The sequence below is a fragment of the Aquarana catesbeiana genome, linkage group LG13, assembly GCF_042186555.1.
Source record: "Aquarana catesbeiana isolate 2022-GZ linkage group LG13, ASM4218655v1, whole genome shotgun sequence".
In the NCBI taxonomy this organism is placed as follows: Eukaryota; Metazoa; Chordata; class Amphibia; order Anura; family Ranidae; genus Aquarana; species Aquarana catesbeiana.
Window position 1 is genome coordinate 183345292 of NC_133336.1, and position 22777 is coordinate 183368068.

At 41.5% G+C, this 22777-nt stretch overlaps 1 protein-coding gene across 3 annotated transcripts in view; it reads right to left on the reverse strand.

Annotated features, from left to right (window-relative positions):
* ADAMTSL4 (ADAMTS like 4) overlaps positions 1 to 22777 on the reverse strand; it is a 307238-nt gene that overhangs the window by 185615 nt on the left and 98846 nt on the right. For all 3 annotated transcript variants that reach the window (XM_073610837.1, XM_073610838.1, XM_073610836.1), the window contains one exon: positions 19262 to 19328. In XM_073610837.1, coding sequence (XP_073466938.1) covers positions 19262 to 19327 — 66 coding nt within the window. In that variant the 5' untranslated portion in view covers position 19328. The remainder of the gene's footprint in view (positions 1 to 19261; positions 19329 to 22777) is intronic.

The following is a 22777-nucleotide window of genomic DNA, read 5'->3' on the forward strand; positions in this document are numbered from 1 at the left end:
TGCTATGCTATGCACAGGCCCTTAGCTATTGTCAACAAAGCAGCTTGCTATACGCTGGCCCAGGTATATCAGTCCATGTCTGTACATCAGAGTTATCAATCTCAATTTTTCTGTGTGGGCATCCATCATTTTAAATAATTTCCTGTCCATTTGACATAATTCCCTGGCCATTAGTTACAACTGTCTTCCATGATGGGCAATCTAAGGCCAGTCCACCCAAACAGTTTTTTCAGTTCAAAAATTGGTCATGTGACCAGTTGTATGGATACTGGTTGGAGGAAGCACCTTTTGGCATATTCCTTTCCCCCTGGCCTCTAACAGTGAGACCTCTTCTCTTCTTCCTGAATCTCGGCTGTTCGATGTGATGTCTTACTCGTCCTGTTGCATCCACGTCAAGTAAAATCGATGATAAATCCAGCATGAGCGGGAACAAGTATGCAGCAAACGAAAGCTGAAAAAAGTAATTGTTCCTCATCTCTATTATTGCTACAGGTAAGAGACTCGGAGGGTGCGGAAACCAAACAATCAGTGCAAGAATCAGGAGCAGAGACCAGCAATGCCTTCATAATTCTCTTGTGACAGGTTTTCTTTAATATAAATGTAAACGCTAATACAGACTTTCTCAACCATTTTAACTTAAAGGAACCCTTGAAATAATTATCAGGATTTAAGGAACCCCTACTAAAATAAATTATTCAGGAGTCATTGAGAAAAAGCCTATTACAGTGCCTTGCAAAAGTATTCACCCCCCCCCCCCCCCCCTTTGGCTTTTTACATATTTTGTTACATTACAGCCTTTAGTTCAATGTTATTTTTAATTTGAATTATATGTGATGGGTCAGAACACAATAGTCTAAAGCCGCGTACACACGAGCGGAATGTCTGACAGAAAAAGTCTGACGGAAGCTTTTCATCGTCTATTCCGATCGTGTGTATGCCTCATCTGACTTTTTTTTTTTTTTAATTCTGACGGACCTAGAAATGGAACATGTTCTAAATATTTCCAACGGAACCAATTCCTGTCGGGAAAACCGCTCGTCTGTATGCTGTTCCGACGGACCAAAAATGACGCATGCTCTGAAGCAAATACGAGACGGAAGCTATTGGCTACTGGCTATTAAACTTCTTTTTTCTAGTCCCGTCGTACGTGTTGTACGTCACCTCGTTCTGGACGGTCGGACTTTGGGGTAACCATGTGTATGCAAGACCGCTTGAGCAGAATTCCGTCGGAGTTCCGTCGGAGAAACCTTCGGAGTTTATTCCGACGGCAAAACCGGTCGTGTGTACGCGGCATAAGTTGGTGAAGTAAAATTAGAAAAAAATATACATAAAGAAATAAAAAACTGATAATTGGCATGTGCTTATGTATTCACCCCCTATGTTATGAAGCCCATAAAAAGCTCTGGTGCAACCAATTATCTTCAGAAGTCACATAATTAGTGAAATGATGTCCACCTGTGTGCAATCTAAGTGTCACATGATCTGTCATTACATATACATACCTTTTTGAAAGGCCCCAGAGGCTGCAACACCTAAGCAAGAGGCACCACTAACCAAACACTGCCATGAAGACCAAGGAACTCTCCAAACAAGTAAGGGACAATGTTGTTGAGAAGTACAAGTCAGGATTAGGTTATAAAAAAATATTCAAATCTTTGATGATCCCTAGGAGCACCATCGAATCTATCATAACCAATTGGAAAGAACATGGCACAACAGCAAACCTGCCAAGAGAGCACCCGATCAAGGGGAGGAACCAGGAGCGCCGGCGGGGCACCCCAGAAGAAAGAAAAAATTTTAACCTTTACAACCCTTTTAAGTTGCATTGGTCCTGGAGCTATGCAGACACCACTAGGTTGAAGCACAACCTGTCACTCCTCAAGGAACCCCTAGAAACCTCTGGAGAAAACCTAGGTTTTGTATAGAACCTTGGCTGAGAAAGGTTGTTCTAATTAATTACATTTAGTTATGGCAGTATCACCTGGAATATTTTACTGCAAGCTCCAGTTTTGAAACTAAACATTGAAAATTACTTTTAGAATTAAATGAAGGTGTTAAAGATTATATGAGATTTTAGTGATTGGGTTTGAGATGTGGAATAATTGCACTGAGCCACTAAGAGCCCCCTCTTGTAGCTAGTCCAGAAATTCCTATATTTATTACAATGAGAAAAATAGCAAGTTTAAAAAAATGTAAAAGGTATTTTAAAAAATTACACTGTAGTAATAATTCAAACTATTCAATCCCTAAAATTACACTTTGATTTCCCTTTAAAGGTGTGCTGATATTATAAATTGGAAATAGAACAACAAAGGGGATAAAATTCAGACACTTCTTCCTATTCCTCAGATGTACAAGTCTCATTCTACAGGAAACCTCAGATGAATCAAACAACAAAGCTTTTCTTCCTTTGATGCTGAGCTGTAATTTAGTAGCCTGGAGATCAGTTAATAGTTGCAGTATGTTGCTGAATTAACAATGAGAAACGGGTTAGAAGTGTGTCATATCAGTCATTCTTCACAAGTTCTGAGGATCCGAATGACACCATCAGTTGTACCAGAAATTTAAATAAACATTTATCACTGGTCAGTGAGGTAACATCTGGAAAACTTAAAAGTCCTTTTTTAAAGACCATCAAAGCCCATAAACACAATTTCTAGGTGTCAGGAGTCAGAGGTTCACTTGGAAACTAACAGACCTCATATATTCACAGACTCCCATGAGAGGCATCTAATTCAATAATTATGAAATGTTTCTTTTTTTTTTCTGTCTGCGAAATAAAAAATAATTCCAGTGGAAATTCTTTAAAGATCGTTGGAGCTTTTTATGTATTAATAGCTTTTTACACAAAACCATTCCTTCCTCTAGATCCACCTTTTTCAACTTTTAAATCCGAGAGGAAGTTTTATACAATTTTCAGGTCTCAAGGGTTATTTGATGGTCAGTGGGAAGAATGCCCCCTCTACAGTGATGGCCAGAATGCCACCCTTCAAAGATCTTTGTTGCCATGCTGGAGGCTCTGCCAAGTGGCGTTAGACACAGAAATATGCCGACACTGTCAGATGGGAGGTCAATTATCCATGGCTCAAGATACCCCTAGCAACCTCTGAAGGAACCCTAGGGTTCCACTGAATAAATGAGTGAATGAGTGACTTGTATAGTGCTACCTATGCGAACTGAATCACCTCAGGGCGCTTTTTGCCGCCGCTGTCCATCTGCGGTATAGCGTAGTCCTTTGCTCCATGGGGTACTGACACGCTTACAAACACATACACATACAACATACACATATTTGGCCAATTTTCAACAGGATCTAATTAACCTACCAGCATGTCTTTGAAACTTGGTTATGAATGGCTGCTCTAGATCCCTGGTGCCCATCCTTATTTCTCTTGTGTACCACACACCCAAATTCCAATAATTGTACCCTTCAAATTACCAAAATATTTGTAATTACATATGTAGCAATAACTCACGGTGGAGCTGCTGGTTTAAGCGGGTCTGTAACCTTCACTTTGCTTCCCTCTGTTTCACCAGCACCGGGTCTAGGGGTTCCGTTGAGTTTACTGCTGGACGACACACGAACCAACACTGGAGTACGTTTTCAATGCTTTATTGAACAGTCAAACTTTAAGAAGTAGCAGGAAAGAGACGGAAAAGGAAACCTTCAGGAGAAACTCAAATATCTTCTTACAAGATCTTAGCGACAAATGTCCAGTTAAAATTCAGATAATTATGTGGAATGCATTCCCCTCATGGAACGCACTCTTTGCTCGTCTGGATAGGCCTCTCTCACCGGTCTAGCAGCCAGTACGCTGCACGAATCTAAAGTCTCTGCCACAGACTCACTTGGGGGGGTAAATCTGCACGATCCTCTGCCACAGGATGTATCAGATCTTCTGCAGTGAACAGTCAGTCACAGTGCCTGAACCTTTAAGCCGAACCGGCGACACTATGCTGTATAATTACTTCTTTTGGATACGTCCTTCAACCGAGTCACCAGGCCCCTCTATAGACCAGCACGCTGCGTGATCTCTCCAAGACGGGTCCTCCCTTGGGATCTCCTCGGCCGTCCAGCTTTGTCACACAGGACCGACAGCTCAGGACCATTCCTCGGCCGCGGTGGTAGGCCCCAGACAAGCCTCTGGACCCACCCCTGCGCCGTAGCATCGTGGGCCTCCCGATTGGAGGACCACGAGGTAGCTCCTTAACGCATACCTATCGGCCAGGAGGGCCAGCAGGTGGCTGAAAAACTACCTTAGAACATGGCGTCTGTCCCATAAATACCCCCTTCCCAGAATGCAACTCGGAGGACCACCTCCACGAGCTTGTCTCCGAGACAGAGGAGCATCTATACACTTCGACACGTTGCCCTTCCAACACTGACTAATGGTAACAGCGACACCCACCGGTCAGCATGGAAGCACACACAGCGTCAGCCAAGCTGGAACAGAGGTGAACTTTTAACCTTCCTAACACACAATTTACTAAATTTACCTAATCTGCGGTAGATTGTAAATCTACCAGCGCTACACATATTTGCTGTTGTTTTAGATTTTAACCACTGATCCATATCTGATAATACATAAATTGAAAAATGAATCACCTAACTTAAAACGACAAGAAAAAAAACACAGTAGGTGGAGAAGACCCAGAGGAATTTACACATTGAATGTGCCAGCTTATATATACACTGGTACTGGAACAATGGCTCTCCAATGTTCGCGGAGCAGAGGAGAGGGCATGCCACCAACCATGTGCACTGTAGTGGCGTGTTTGCAACTAAATCTGGCACACCTAAACACCAAATTTAGCTGGTCAATTTATATAGAGAGCTTGCAGGTGAATCTATCAGAATGAAGTGTACCTGGTTTAACATACACAATGTGTTTGATTCATCCCTAAAGTGTTTGTAAATCCTAATAAAGAACTTCTCTTATCTACTTTTTTAGTATTCACTTTTTTAGTAACCCTAAGCCAAACTCTAACTTTAATGCTAACTCTAACCCTCGCTTTCTAGGTGCACGATTAGAATCTAATAAGAGTATTTAAAAAAAAAAAAATGTGAAAAAATAATTAAATAAGACCATCATAACCATTGGGAGCCCACTGCACCCTTAAAAACTACCTTAAATCTAAACTAAGGACAAAAATGTAATACATTGCAGCTTGCCAGTCCTTCGATGTGGTGGTTGCATACGTGTTCTTCTTTTCAGACTAATTCTGTGTACACACGAGCGGACTTTTCGTCAGCAAAGGTCCGACGGAACGAATCCGCCCGACAATTCGAACGTGTGTAGTCTTCATCGGACCTTTGCTGTTGAAAAATCAGACGGACTTTAGAAATAGAACATGTTTCAAATCTTTCCGACGGACTCGAAAAATCCGTTCGTCTGTATGCTAGTCCGACGGACAAAAAGGGACGCAAGGGCAGTTATTGATTACTGGCTATGAACTTCCCTATTCTAGTCCGGTTGTACGTCATCATGCTCGAATCAGTTGGACTTTGGTGTGATCGTGTGTAGGCAAGTCCGTTGCGTCGGAACTCCGTCGAAAGTCCGTCAAAAAGTCCTTCGGAGTTCAGTCTGTCGAAAGTCCGCTCATGTGTACACGGCATTAGAAGATTTTTTGCAAGTACAAAAAACACCAGTTGATCCTGCCAGAAATGCCATGTCCTTGTCACAGTGAGTAGAACTAAGAGAACAAACAATGTTATCTTCCTTCTATAAATTATTAATCCCCCACCCCCTCATGTAATGGAGGTGAGGAGAGGAAGACATTTTCCATAGATACAGTGGATCACCAGATGAAAAAGAAAAAAGGCCAAAGAAATAGAAATAATGCAATAAATGTCCTTTTTTTTTAATTTGAGTGTGTGTGTGTGTGTGTGTGTGGGGGGGTTAGATATACTTTAGATACACTTTAGATTCAACTTAGCCTTTCCTATTGACTCCAATGCATTGCACAAAAATAGTGTGAAAACTCTGTCTAAAAAAAAAAAACATATATATATATATATATATATATATATATATATATATATATATATATATATATATACAGTATACAGCGGGTAAAATAAGTATTGAACACGTCACCATTTTTCTAAGTAAATATATTTGAAAAGATGCTATTGACATGAAATTTTTACCACATGTCGGTAACAACCCATGCAATCCATACATCCAAAGAAACCAAAACAAAGAAGTTCAGAAATGAAGTTATGTGTAATAAAATGGAATGAGACAGGGAAAAGGTATTGAACACGTTAACTGAAATTTATTTAATACGTCATACAAAATCTTTTGTTGGTAATGACAGCTTCAAGATGCCTCATGTATGGAGAAACTAGTCTCATACGTTACTCAGGTAAGATTTTGGCCCATTCTTACACACAAACCTTGAAGGTTCCATGGGCATCTTCTATGAACTCTAATCTTTAGTTCTTTACATAGATTTTCTATCGGATTCAAGTGAGGTGATTGGCTGGGCCATTCTAGCAGCTTTACTTTCTATCTTTGAAACCAATCAAGAGTTTCTTTGACTTTGTGTTTGGGATCATTGTCTTGCTGAAATGTCCACCCTTGTTTCATCTTCATCATCCTGGTAGATGGCAGAAGATTTTTATCAAGAATGTCATTTTTTCATTCATCCTTCCTTCAATCATATGAAGTTTGCCAGTACTGTATGCTGAAAGACAGCCCCACAGCATGATGTTCCCACCTCCAAACTTCACTGCTGGTATGGGGGAGTTTATGGGGTGATGTGCAGTGCCATTTGATCTCCAAACATGGTGTGTATTATGGCATCCAAACAGTTCAATTTTGGTTTCATCTGACCAGACTATATTCTCCCAGTATATCACAGGCTTGTCTAAATGTTGTGCAGCAAACTTTAAACCAGCTTCAACATGCTTTTTCTTCAGCAGTGGAGTCTTGCGTGGTGAGCGTGCATACAGGTCATGGCGGTTGAGCAAATTACTTATCGTTTTCTTTGAAACAAATTGTGCCTGCTAATTCCAGTTGTTTCTGAAGCTCTCCACAAGTGGCCCTTGGCTCTTGGACAACTCTTCTAATAATTCTTTTCACTCCTCTGTCAGAAATCTTGCGAGGAGCACCTGGTTATGACTGGTTTATGGTGAAATTATGTTTTTTCCACTTACGGATAATGGCCCCAACATTGCTCACTGGGACATTCAGAATTTCTGTAACCAATGCCATAAGTATGTTTTGCAACAATAAAGGTCTTGGGAGAGATCTTTGCTTTTACCCATCATAAGATGTTTCTTGTGTGACACATTGGTATTGAGACACCTTTTTATAGGCCATCAGTTGAGACTGAACCAGCTGATATTAATTTGTACTGACAAGGGGCAGGATTGCTTTCTAATTACTGATATATTTCAGCTGGTGTCTTGGCTTTTCATGCCTTTTTGCACCTCTCTTTCTTCATGTGTTCAATACTTTTTCCCTCTGTCATTCCATTTTATTACACATGACTTAATTTCTGAACGGATTTGTTTTGGTTTCTTTGTATGTATGGATTGCAGGGGTTGTTACCGACATGTGATGAAGATTTAATGTCCATAGTACCTTTAGAAATATATTTACCTAGAAAAATGGTGACGTCTTCAGTACTTATTTTACCCGCTGTATATATTACACATATATAAAGATGTTCATCAACCTTTTTTTTTTCTTCAGATTTGCCTGTGTTTTGGATTGCTTAAAAAAGTCTTATAATCTTTTGCTTTGTACAAGATGAGGGAGGCACCGGCTGGATCAGGGCCTAGTTATAATGCAAGGCAATGTCCCATTGATCACACTGTGATGTAGAAGGTAAAAGAGAGATATAGTAAATATAATGTAAAACAGGGTAAACGGGTAAAATTCCTCCTGTGTAAATGAATTTAAATGTCTTTTAAATCTAAGATGTACGCTGGCTTATGTATAAGTGACAACAGCCTTTCCTAAACTTGTATGTGAAAGGTTTAGATTTTGTATTGCCCTGGTATACACACTTTTGAAGTGGACCTGTCATCAAAATTCACTCACTATATGAATCGGTAGAGCACGTCAGCACATACATATGATTTACAAAAGAAATAAAAATAAGTCACGGCTCGGGCCCCTCTCTCTTCTCATTGGCTGACTGGCTGCGATTGACTGTCTCAGCCAATGAGGAGGGAGAGTCCCCGGAGAGCCGAGGCTCTCGTGCACAATGCTGGATTGCGATGAGGCTCAGGAAAGTATGAGGGGGTTGCTCTGCTTTAAAACGCCAAGTGCGCAGGAAGCCTAAGTGTTACTGGCAGGATCACCAGGTAAAATTAAAGAGAAAAAGGTTTTTTGTTCTTGCGGTTAGATAACCCAAACTTTTTCTTATCTAATCCTGTGCTCCAGGAGAAAAAGTCCATGTAGCATTTTATTTGGCAATAGATGGATCAGAATACACTGATTAGCGCTGCAGCTGATTGGCTGCAATCACCAATCAAGCAAAAATATACCCGTTCGGAAGAAGTAGATCACTAGATCACCTTAGAGGTGCTCATGGAGGGGGGGCCCATAGTAATTGGACAGAACATTCTTTAGAACTCTCCCTCAGCTTTTATCAATCGCCTCCCTGGTATCAGCAGCCCCCACAAATGTGATAGGAGCACAGGAGGCACATCACCCTGGGGATTGATTTCACTACTGTTAATACTGGTGCTTTGGAGGGCTCTTGGGGGACAACTTGTGCATGCTGCCAGGCTCCTTAATTTTGAAGATCTTATTGCCTGGAGAGAATAACAGAAGGATAAATGGTGGAAAACGAGATTGCAGGAGAAGGTGGGAGATGGCCATGGAAGACTGGAGGATTGAAGAGAGGTATGGGGAGAGAATGACAGCGGGAGGTAGGGGTGCGCATCTTCACTGGTCTCACGATTCGATTCGATTACGATTATCTGGTCAATGATTTGATACGATTTGATTCCGCAATGCATCACGATTACCGACAATGGTTTCCATAAAAATAAATTCAAACATTTAGAAAAAGTCAATTTTTTTAATTTTATCTGCTTTAAAAAAAAAAAGAGGACACTCCCTGCTTATAGGAGGACAAGGGCATGGAAGAGTCCAGGATATGAGGGAGGAGTAGGAACTGAAGGATGGAAGAATCCATGAATAAGAAAGGAAGGACATAAGAGTTTGGGGATGGAGGAATCCATGGATAGAGAATGGAAGGCTGGAGGAGTCTGGTGATATGAACTGAAGGATGGAAAAGGATGGGGATGGAGATGGATGAATCCATGGATAGAAACAGAAGGATGGAAGAGTCTGGGGATGGAGATGGAGGAATCCATGGATAGGAACAGAAGTATGGAAGAGGCTGGGGATGAAGATGGAGGAATTCATGGATAGGAGCAGAAGAATGGAAGATGCTGGAGTTGAAGATGGAGGAATCCATGGATAGGAACAAAAGTATGGAAGAGTTCAAAGATAAAAATGGTGGTGGTGAGTGGGGGACTGAAGGATGGAAGAATCAAAGGGAGGAATGTTAAAATGGTCATCATGGAGTCCTGCAGGTGAGGAATATCAGAGGTAGAGGATCCCCTGTGCTGTGTACATGGCAGGGTTGGGGGGTGTGATGGTTTCCTCCTGGAGTCCAGGGTTGGGGATGTCATAGTGCTTTCTGTATAAACATATTTTATTAAAGTGGAGTTCCACCCGAAAGTGGAACGTCCACTTGAAGGAGTCCTGACCGCCTTACATGCCACATTTGGCATGTCATTTTTTTGGGGGGGGGGTGGGTACCTAGTTTTGACAGGTACCTGCTCCCTCCCTGCAATCTTCTGGGACATGTCACATTGCCTGGTTACTCAGGATAGCGCAGTGAGACATGCGCACCCGGCTGTGAAGCTGCACAGCCGGCTGCCCACAGTAGTATTGCCGGCGCCGCGGACAGGCAGGGGAGAGAATGGAGGGTTTGGGCGGCCACATCGCTAGATCCTGGGACAGGTGAGTGTCTTTTTATTAAAAGTCAGCAGCTACAATTTTTGACATAGACATAGAGTCCGCTGGTCCTGCGGGCACGTTCACGCTGTACCCTCCAGCCCCTCCATTAAAAGGGGACATACAGGTACGCCCATTTGCCCACAGCTGCCATTGTTCCGACGTATATCGACGTGTAGCCGTCGGCAAGTGGTTAATGTATTATAAGACGGATTCATTAAGACAAAGTTGTTTTAACACCTATAGAGTACGCTTGGAGCGCTCTACCAGGAGGGGCGGGGCAAGTCAGGATGACGTCACCCACCAATCGATTATGTTGGACGCAGCATCGATGCCGCATTGGGGACAACCTAATCGCGATGCATCTATGCTGCGATTAATGTCAGCACCCCTAGTGGGTAGCAGAGGGGGCAGTAGACATTGGGCTTTTCTTGAACTCCATCAAAGGAGCGCCTTTCTGCCAAATAGTACTGCATATCATCTCGGAAGCGCAGATTATTTTTACTTTACCTCCCTGGACCAGCAGGTAAGCTTTCTTTCCTGCTGTGACTTCTTCTTTAGGAAAGCTGTATACAGTAACACATGGTCCTAACATACTGAAAAATAGATTTAAGGTTTATATACACTTTGTGCCTGGAGTACAACTTTAAAATTGCCTTTTAAATGAAGTATAACATTTTCATTACAGTGTTTCATATTTTTTTCAATTCTCTTTTCAAGACTAATATAAATGATTTATTACAAAAACATATTACATATGGGTAATGCAATCCAAAATAGCCATATAGTTCTATTTTTTTTATTTTATTATGTCAATACAATGGGACTTGTGAAACACAAAGGGTGGAGTGGAGAGGGGTTTGTAAAAAGACAGTTTTGGACACGTCTGAGTTGGCTGATTATACAAAGTAAAAAATGCTAAAGAGAGGGCTGAAACTTATCATGAAACACTTTGCAGACATAATCGAAATATCCGTGCTTGTGGTTACATTTTATTCAGACCTGAAAAGAAATTTACGTACATATGAAATAGATTAGCTAAATGCAAACTATCTTATCAAGTGCCGTAAAAATCTTGTTTTTATGAATAGTATATGTCATATATTGACAGCTACATCTGCTTCTGATACTTCCAGCTGGTTTTCTTAACTCACTGATAATGAATGCCTGATAGAAAATGACTTTCTGCAGTCTTTAACGATGCCAATAGTGGCGGCTGGTGCTCCACTTTTTTGGGAGGGCGGCAAACAAAGCACCCAAACCCCCCCGTTCGTTCGGTTGGTCAGTCAATCAAACCCACCCCAACCCCCATCGCTCGGTCGATCGGTGAACAAACCCCCCCCCTCGCCCGTCCGCCCACCAGCCCCTTACTTACCCCATCCAGGTCGCGGGAAGCTTTGGTGGATTCCCCCTGCGTATCCTCCTCAGCGGCTTCCTCCCTGGTTCTGCTCCTGGTCAATATGGTCACTTCTCCTCTCGGCCAATCGGGTCTTAAGACACGCTTCTTGATTGGCCGGGAGGAGAAGCAGGAAGACAATAGCGAATATGAATTTGCTAATATCAGACAACAGGGTGAGCTCTGGGCGCAGTGCTCTGCGCCCGGAGCCCACCCTTTTTGAAGCCAATTAGAGCCTCAGGCTCTAATCATGAGCTTCCAAAAAAAAAAACCCCACTCCATGCCTCCAGCACCCTGCATGTAGATTAGGGTCGGGCGCATGGTTTAGGGGGCGGCGCCCCTAATGGAGGGGCTGCCACTGGATGCCAAATGCCTACAATGCACCTGGGACCCAACAACCATGTCATCTTTGCCAAGGCTGTACGTGATATGATGGTGTTCAGATCAGCATTTTTAGAGCTAAGAAAGTACCAATAGGAAGCACTAAGAAATAATCTTGTAGCGGTCTTCTTTCAGTAAAGTTGCAGTACCCTTGCACACTCTTTTTCACGCCTGCCTCCTGGACTGGGCCTTTTGGCTAGGACCAGGGGAACTTTTATTTTGGCCAGAAGGCCAGGCATTGTCTTGCACTTTGGCACTCCAGAGCACTTATTTATTTTGCACAGTACAAAGAACTACTCCTGATTAGTATGGTATAGGTCCTTGGGTTTGCCCTGAAAGTCTTGAGGGGCAGGGCATGTGGCCTTTTGGTCAGGTTCTCCCCCTTCCATGGGGTATCTCTTTAGGGGAACCAGACCTAGTATTTGGGTGGACCTTGCTTCGACAGGTCCCCTGAAGAATGAGGTCTCCCTGGCTTTGACCTGGCTTTGACCACCAATAACCTAGTCCCCGCCGGGGATCTTGTTCCCTGGATGATCAGGGCCAGGGTCATTTCTCTTTGGAGGAGGATCATGTGTTCACCCTGTGCACCTTTTTGTGTGCTTACTTTTTTATTGCATCTGGTGTTTTAAGTGTGCGCACCACACAGCGGAACTTAAAAAACTGTATACTGTCAGTAGAAGTGGTCTGATCACTTCTACAAGACACAAATACAGATGCACTCACCACTCCTCCAACAAGGAAAAGAGCAAACCATTCTGTTGGTCATCTCATTGCCGGTTTTATGTTCAGTATGTCAAGCGGGGAGATTAACTATAGTGCATGGGATAACCAGATCCTTTAAAATCCCATATTTAAAGCTGAACTTCAGGTATGAGATTTATTACAAACTTACATTGGGTAATATTGAACCAATGTAAGAATGCATATTACGTACAACAGAGTCACCTGCAGAAGCTGACAATCACTATAGTATAATGTAGAGAGAATTGAAATGGAAGTGTCACACCACCGCTAAGTGGTCCAGATACAACTTTATTCTATTAAACGTTAGGGGTACAATCCAAAAAAAGTAGCCAACGTGTTTCGGGGGCCCAAGCGCTCCCTTCAGCAGGGCTAGAAAGAACATAAGAAGACTTTATATCAATCTGATATGGATACAATATCCCCATCCACAGGGTCATAACTAAAAAAAAAAAGTTTCAAAATTGATATACAAAAATGAGAACATGAGTGCTGATCAACATTGTTTCAAAAAAGGAAGAAGAAGAGAGAACCAAAAAAAAACAATAATAATTACAGCTATTATTAAAATGATACATTCTGGGTGACATGTTGACCACTTGACCTCCAGAAGATTTACCATCCTTCCTAACCAGGCCATTTTTTTTTTTGCTATACGGCACTGCGTTACTTTAACTGACAATTGCACGGCCGTGCAATTCTGTACCCAAATAGCATTTATGTCCCTTTTTCCCGCAAATAGAGCTTTCTTTTGGTGGTATTTGATCACCTCTGTGTTTTTTATTTTTTGTGCTATGAACAAAGAAAGACCGGCAATTTAAAAAAAAAAAACAACAACAATATTTTTTACTTTCTGCTATAAAACACATCCAATAAAAAAAAAAAAAAATTGAAAAAAATCTAATTTCCTCATCAATTTAGGCCAATATGTATTTTGCTACATATTTTTGGTAAAAAAAAATCCCAATAAGCATATATTAATTGGCTTGCGCAAAAGTTATAGCGTCTACAAACTATGGGATATTTTTTATTATTTTTTTCTTTTACTAGTAATGGTGGCGATCAGCGACTTATAGCGGAACTGTTATATTGTAAAAGACAAGGAAATGATATGATGATATTGCAGTGGACAATTTGGACACTAATTGACACTTTTTGGGGACCAGTGACATTATTACAGTGATCAGTGCCAAAAAATATGCACTGTCACTGTACTAATGACACTGGCTGGGAAGGAGTTAACATCAGGAGCGATCAAAGGGTTAACTGTGTGCCCAGCTTTTTGTGTAGTGTGGGAGGTGTTTTTATAGAGAAAGGCATGGATCCATGTCCTTGCTTTGCAGGAACACAAGACCAATGCCTTCCCTACTGACAGAACGGCGATCTGCCTTGTTACGGCAGATCCCCGTTTTGCCTGTGTACTGAACAAGTGGGGGGTGCCCACAGACATCGAGTACATGGTAATAATAATATGCAGCGCTAAGGACGACCAATAAATGAAAACACCAAAATTATTAAAAATTAATAAAACATAATATCGTAATTAATAACGTGAAAAATTACCATAATTATTTATGACCACTATAGGATATGTGTATAATGAGATACTCAAATTGATAGTGTCAAATAAACAAAAAAAAACACATAAAAAGTCCCATCACAAATAGTGCGATTAAAAAAATTATATATATATAAAGTTCATAAGCATAAAAAAGAAGAAGAACTAATCCAAAATCCGTGATAAAGGAAATACAATCTACCAAAAAGTGAATACACCCAAGTGGATATGAGGCTCCTTACCGACTCAAAAGACCAACAAAGGTCTATCCAGGCATATGGGAGATTACAGGTTTCCCAATAACCTATACCAGCATCTGGGTCTGTGGCTGAAGCTGTATGGCTCCGGAAATAAAAGCAAGAAAGGGAAGCCTGCGGAGATGCTGTATCATTGTGATTATTCTGACACTCGTTTATTGGAACTGCTTGTAAGTGCATCTTTTTATTCATTAAAATTTATTGAATGGAACGATTACACTATGGGAGCCTTTCTTGCTTTTATTTCCGGAGCCATACAGCTTCAGCCACAGACCCAGATGTATTTTTTTTGGTTTATTTGACACTATCAATTTGAGTATCTCATTATACACATATCCTATAGTGGTCATAAATAATTATGGTAATTTTTAATAATTTTGGTGTTTTCATTTATTGGTCGTCCTTAGCGCTGCATAATATTATTACTATTATCTAGAGTATGTGTCTGACTCTTTTATGCTGGCTGCTTTGGTAATTTGGGTTAAAACCTTGTTTTTTATTAATGTGTTTTTAGTCTGTAAGGGTTAATCCTTCATAGCTACCAATCAACTATTGGGTTTCTAGCGCAGCGTTAACCCTTTTTGTTTTTTTTTACATGTATCGAGTACATGGTACCTGCCGCTGGGCTCCCACTGTGTGTGATCACCACCGGCGGCGTGCATGTGTGCACCCTATCCAGAAGAGTTGGATTGCGTATATATACGCAATCTGGCACACAGGGTTCGCCCTGTAGCAGTAAAACTGCTATGAGCCGGACCTGAAGAGGATAACCTAATCGGAATAAAAAGAAAATTAAAAATTGTGTAAAATATATCTCAAAACAGATGTGTGTCAGCACTACTACAGTGATAGCCGAAATTGTCCCAGGTCTTTTGCTGAGTGGTGTCCCTCCTGCACACTGACCACTGAGGCTTGCTCAACACTGACATCCATTCAAAAAATACTTTGTATTTTATTTCAATGATTGCAAGGAGTTCTCTGATTGGATGGGGTTCTTTACCTAATTCAATCTGACAAGGCTTTGTATTAATTTAAAAAAATACAAGGCATTCTATGAATGGTGAAAGAGTGGAAGCCACTCGGCCCAAGACTCGGAGGATCACTGTAGAAATGCCGACTACCACAGTGATTCTCAGCTTCCCCAGTGGACTCTCAGATAAAAAATGTATAGGCTAGACCAATGTAAGTAAGCAATTAAAAATCAAAGCTTTCATATCATGCAAAAAATAGATTTCTAGGAAAATCGTTATAATTTCCACAAAAAAAAATGCAATACTGATCTGCACATGGCCAGCATGCATACGAAGACAGTATGGCTAGCGTCCAGCCCAACTAATAATGAGCAGATTGAAAAGTAATCGTATTTCTTTGAACACACTGTGACCTCTGCAGACAGACATGGCCAACTGATCATTCAGAATGGAATTTCCTATATGGTTGCTTTTGTTTCCTTGAACTAAGGGCACAGTCAGGGGTGTCTGCTTAGTGCACATCCAACCGAAACCATTGCATATGTTTGAATAAAGGTTTTTAAAAGATATTTCAGTCTTACAAGTGCTTTGGATATTTTTGAATAGTTTAATTACCTAAAAAATTAACTCATGTAAGAAAATTTCCCAATTTTTTTTTATCTATTTGTATTGATTATCTGTGCAGCTGGACAGCTGTCAGTCATTCTCATGAGCCTGTTCAGCATTGTTAATGTATATAAAGTCCTAGCGAGGTCGGATGGACATACATTGTTTTGTATCCTCAACACATAGAATTCAGGCTAAATGCACATATTCAGAGTCATCCACTAACTCAGCAGGAGAGGAGATGAGCTAACTGCTGCCATTGTGCTTCTACTCTATTCATTACACAAATGGACCAACTTCCTGAATAGGTAAAGTCTCTAAATTAGCTCAGTCTCTATGCTGGACGTAGGACTTTCTAATAAATCTCACTACAAAGAGGTACCCTGCCGTGGATGCAAATAAACATAAGTTCTAAAGAGTCAGCAACAAGTGTGATACAATATCTGGAGCAATACGAAGGAGCTTAGGCCAATCTGTGCAAGAACTTCCCCATACAGAGAAGTGATGACTTCAGATATTTGAGGAGGACACATAACCGAAGAGTCCACTAAACTAAGACTACCTACACATTGGAAGTTTATTGCAGATCTGGTAATTGTTTATACGTTAGATAAACATGTAAATATAAGAGGATCAAGTGGCTATGGACATATTTTTGTATTAGTAGACAATACAGCCAGTTCTTCTCATGGAAGAATGAGAAGATGCCCAATGTTCTTCAGAGATGAGGTTGGAATTGAGGAGGTCCCCTGGATATGCTTTCCTGTGAGCCACAAGTATGCCTGGCTATCACCCTCTACCCCCACTATCTATGAACCAATCTGTAGCTCTACCCTAAAGAAAAAGTTATAGTCTCTGCACAATAAAATTTTATGATCCTTTTTCATCTCCCTGATAAAACTCCCCAGATGATCCAATGTGAAATTGAGAACAATCCCTCCCTCAACGGTGGGAAGACACACTCTGTACTTGTGCAAATGTACTAGATCCCTAACAGTATGGGAAACCGGTATTAAGCTGCAAACTAGATGGCATTACATTACTCTTAGGTAACCCATACATTAGTCTTTTCTTTTTCGTTCAACCAGCGGGCTGAGCAAAAAAATTACCCGGTGCCCCATCCACATATTTTAGGTGGATAGGGAAATCACTCCAGTTGTGTCTTTGCATTCTGACAGCACGGGGACTTCCCCACCATCACAATACACTGACCAGCACTGCCGACTATAGCCGGCGGCACCGATCATGTGAAAATTTCCCAACAGGCTGCTTGTACAGTAGTCGATTGGTAGATCAACTTCTGTACAGCCATCCTGTCCATACATGGCTCAAAATTCAGATGGTCCCCGCTAAACCGGTCAAACTTTGATCCATGTATAGCAGGCTTTAGATTATACTCTATCTTCCCAGATGTCTCCAGCACATGATTCCCTGGCTACCCCTCCCCAGGCAGTGGCGTCGCTAGGGGGTGGCTATTGGGGCTATAGCCCTGAATCTGGGGCCCATAGCCCTGAGTCTGTTAACGCAGGGGTTCCTGCCTAACCAGCAGGCTGTGAGCTCTCTGCGGCCAGGCAGGCGGATCTCTCTTCGCCCGCCCTGCATCACTGCTCTTCCGCCCCCACAGCCGGGCCTCTTCAGTGTCGGAGGTGAGGCGGGGAGCATCTCTCACTGCCCGCCTCGCATCACCCCACTCCTGCCCTCACTTAGAACTGACAACTGCACCTGCCTCAGCTAAATATGCTGCCAGCCTGCCACCAATGCAGTGACAATGCACATTTGGTGGCACTGGCTGGCATGGCAAGTGACAATCCACAAATAGTGGCAGGTGATGTGGCAAGTGATCATCCACATCTGGTGGCAGGTGACAATCCGAGAATGGTGGCAGGTCACGTGGCAAGTGACAATCCACATCTGGTGGCAGGCATTGAAATTGAATTGCAACCTTATCTGCCCTTGCACTGTATCACCAGTTCTGTTTCTCTTAACAATCTAAGCTAATAAATTAAAATATACATGCACACTGGGGCTTTTATAAATGCTTTTATCTTGGCAGGGGAAAAGCAGTATCAAAAACGCACCTAAACTGCGTTATTGCAATTGCGTTAAGGCGCGCCAAATGCTTTGGCGTTTATTTATTTCATTGGCCAGAATATTAATTTATTCTGCCCATTAAAATAAAAAAAACACTCAAAGCACCAAACACACCTAGCGCCAAAGCTCCTCTCCTGAACACGACTTTGGTGGGGGAGGGGGTTTCTGCCTCTATATGCCCCTGCCTCTAAACTCCTGTAAATGACTATAGCAGGCATGGACACATAGGCTAACATGGAGGGGTGTTTAGAGGCAGAGGCACCATATTTACTCCTGAGGTGTTGAGGTGGTGTCTGATGTTTGGGGGGGGGGGGCAAACACTCTATTCAATCTCCAAAAATTAAACTTTGAGCATATATTAAAAGCAGAATTTAAATCACTGATTAAAGTGGATGTAAACCTAGTTACACCACTTTTACCTACAGGTAAGCCTTATTATAGGTTTGCCTTGAAGAAAAAGTGGCAACCCTAGTCAGCATTAAGAGCCAACCAGACTCTGCTGCAGTTTACACGTGCTGAAAGGGAACATGCTGATAGCAGGAGAGAGCAGAGTGATGAGATGTTGGTTCACCATCACTGTCTAATCACAGGCAAGGTGCAGGGAGATAACTTACCTGTATTGCCTAATAGAAGACAAATCTGGTCAGTACTGGATCATTATAAATACACATCCCCAAATTTTCCACTTCTTATTAAGTGATTGAACAGTACTGACTGGCATATTCAAGGCTTTGCATATCTTTTTATATCCTTTTCCATCTTTGTAAAGTTTCATTACAGGTCTTTTGACTGTTTTGACTGTTCTTTTCTACCTCCTCATGGCTCAGTGTCTACCCTGCTTAGTGCATCCATGTGTGAGCTAACAAACTCATTGACTATTTATACACAGACACCAATTGTGATTTAAAACCCACAAATGTGGGAAATTAACCTTTAATTGCCATTTTAAACTGTGTGCGCCACCTTCTGTGTCTGTACCAAGGCCAAACATTTCAGGGTATGTAAACTTTTTATCAGGGCCATTTGGGTGATTTCTGTTATCATTATGATTTAAAAAGGATCCAAAAAACAGATGTGATAATAAATGGCTTCATTGCTATCCTTAAATAGGCATGGTAAAGTTTTTTGGCATGATCAGTTATATTTTCAATATTAATGCCAAAATTTCACAATTTCTGCCAGGGTGTCCAAACTTTTGAGCACAACTGTACGTACAGTATATAAACTGTATATTCAGCTCTTAGAGATCAGCTTTTTTGTACAGAGCTTACCTTTTCACCACAATAGCTGAGATGGATGATGGCCAGAGGCAGAAGGACGTACTGCAAACCGAGCATCCTGTAAAAACAAAATGACAGTTTACTGATGGGTCACATAAATAATCCAGTTTTTATAAATCATAGAAAGGCTTTACTGAAATTTAAGGCAAGGATTCTCACAGGTGGCTAAGAGAAGGAACTCTCGCCTTATTCACCTCATTGCGTGGTTGTATTTCACCGCTGTCCTTGAATTGTTGCTATAACCATGGTTCCAACTGCTTAGTCCTCACTCATCTGTAGGGTTTATTCCCGTCTCAATAAACACCTAAATCTGCTATTGGTGTGTCGGTGTACTATTGGGTCCGGTTACATGACAGGTTATCACTGGAAACAGTAGGAGAGCCCGTTTCCGGCAGCTCCTGAATAAAGAATGGTTTAAACCCATCAAGTCTTTCTGCATACTAACTGTCGCCATTATTCCCACTCACCCTGATGGATATTTTATTTCATAGAGTGGAGAATTTAATGAATGAGGCTAGAACATACAAAGTTGGGTGGGAACACTGAAAACTCCTATGTGGACAGAAAAGGCTCGTTCTCATGTGCGGCGGCCCTTGCTGCTCCTCTGAAATGCGATCCAGGGTGGTTGACAACAGCTGGAAAGCAATATGTAGCTTGTTTTATGGGCGAACCACCATGAAGCAATGGCGTACATTGCAGGGTGGTTGCGGAAAAGCCACATTGACTTTATTGAGTCACGTTTAGTGGTGGTACTGCTCTCCAAATGCGCCAGAGAGTTTAATTTTTTGCCGCAAGATGTGTACAGCCCTGAGCATGTCTTTATAAATAATAAATACCTAAAGGTGGGCAATTGTAAAACCACAGCTCAACCACCTACCCTTACCAACACCTATTGGGGAGATCTTACTGATGGAGTATCCAAGAAACATAAGCTAAAGGCTGGCTCCACTATAGATAAATATCACATTTTGAAGGACTGAACTTTAAATGTTGCTGTTACTATTATCCTATGAAAAGATTCACTTTATTAAGACAAATTCTTACTGTTTTAAGATTGTATTCAATAAAATTTTGAAATTGTTTATATACATTTTGTTATACTCACATTACATTTTGAATACCCAGTACAGTAGCCATAATGGTGCCACATCCCAATGAGCAAATGCGTAAATGGAGATTTATGGAAGGGACTTTAAAAAAGGCACCACTGTAACAAAATGTACATAAAAAATTCACAAAATTTTCGACTCATAGGTCTTCTTCTGGGGGTTCTCAAGAGCAATAGATTGAACAACTGTCTAGAATATAAACAGTGGACGGGTCCCTTGAATTGATTTCTACTTGTAGAGGCTTTGAAGGGACCCTTGTGTTCTTGCATACATGCGTCCTTTGCCATATGTAGTAAGTTGCTTTATTCGATATCTCTCTATGCATATGTGTTTATGTGCAAACGCTATATCCTGGCCTAGGCCGACAAGGCCCAGGCCTAGGGCAGCACAGGAAGAGTCCCCGCCGGCTTGCGCTGTTAGTGTAGTTCCAGTCTTATGGGGTGAGAGGCAAATAAGTCTAGCACCCCCATAAAGTGGACGCACTGCTTCCAGTATGCGGGCGGCCGTCATTCCGCAACTGGGGGGGGGGGGGCGCCACTTCTAATTAATTTTGATTGTCCTATCATCCTGGACCACAAACCTTCCTCACTGTACTATATGTTTTCTGCTGCACCATTGGCGTGGTTATATCTTCTTAGTCCTCTCCATAAAATTATCAGAAATTTGTGCTTAAAGTAGAATAGGCAACACTATAGGCAACACTTTTTTTTTCATTTTGGAAAGAGTAAGGGAGGGTTATAGCCCCATAGCCAAACTGGAATTGAGAGGAATTCTATGCAAATTAAGGGAATCCAAACCCCCCCCCCCCCCCCCGGCCCTCAGAACTAGTGTCCCCACTTGAAAATTTCAGGGCGGGTCATAAACAGCAAGAGGTGTGGCCTTGACAGGAAGAGGTGGGTCATATTTAAATTAGGGGGTGCATGAGTTTAGTCAGGCCTAGGGCAGCACAAAACCTAAATACACTACTGTTATGTGCATTTGTATGTTTTCATGATACGTACCAGTGTTTATATTCTAGACAGTTGTTCAATCTTTTGCTCTTGAGAACCCCCAGATGAAGACCTATGAGTCGAAGCACATAGGGGTACCCACTACTTTTGACCTCGTGCTAATTTTGCATGTATTACTGCTTCATGTGTTTTTAGTGTATCCAATAAAATTTTGTGATTTTTTATATATATTTTGTTACAGTGGTACCTTCTCAAAAGTCCCTTCCATAAATCTCCATTTTCATATTTAATAAGACTATATGTTATGTTTAAGACATGTCAGATAACTCATAAATGGTACAATTAACAATAACTTTTAGCAGTAATGCTCTTTTACAGGGCACATGATTCAGCTCATCATCATTTTTCTTGCAGCCTTTGTAAAACCGACTAGTGCCTGGAAGGGGTACAGTGAATTACATAAGCTCTACAAAGCAACAGTGAAAATAGAATTTCCCCATATATAGAATGATAAGCAAATGATTTAAGTACAATTGGCACAATTGTGGGTTCTGCAGCCTTCTCAGGCCGTTCTTCATGTCATCTTGGTAACACTGAGCTCTAACGTTTAGCAGGATAAACATATCTTTCCACAAACCTAAAATAGTCAGATGACTGACAACAGATTGGCACAGTGCTGATGCTATAACCAGACACTATCATGATATTAAAGACCAATAAACCCAAAACAAAAACATTACAGCAGCTCATCAGTCCTTAGATGTGGTGGCCTTTTTTTAAAAAACATTTTTAGGCTTTGTCATTTTGTTTTGACCTGGTGATCCTGCCGGTAACACACTTCCTGTCTTAGGGTGACAACACTCTTTCACTTTACTGTATCTATAGAGGAGCTTTATTGCCAGCAAAAATGGGAATTGTTCTGTAGTCCACAGAGATAGCTGAGAATACTGCTGACACAAGACGGCAGGAACAACAAGTATTTTTTGGGACTTATTGTACAGATATTAAAAAAATACTTTCAACTGTATATTCACCAGACCAAAATGGAGCAAAGAGGAGGCATTCATTGTTAACCTTTATATACACCCCAAGTACTTTAAATCACCCCCCCCCCCCGTAAAACAATCAGATAAAGAATATTGTTTGCCCCCAAAATACTCCTTTAGCGAATCCCAGCTCTGCACTTTTGTCTTTTCTCGCCTACGCAAGAATGACTTCCCACTCATTCCCAAAGCCTTCTGGGATACTCATGTCACTAGTGCCAGGAGACTTCAGGTCAATCTCAGGCATACTGTGTATGTAGGTGGGGTGCAGCGTGGTGTGACAGGAATAACGCACTCAGTCCAAGTGCCATGAAAGAACTTGTAGTGAAATTATGCAAAGATAGCTCACAACAAATCCGAGGGGAGGAAAGCCCAACCGGGAACACTCACGGGTCCAACAGCATG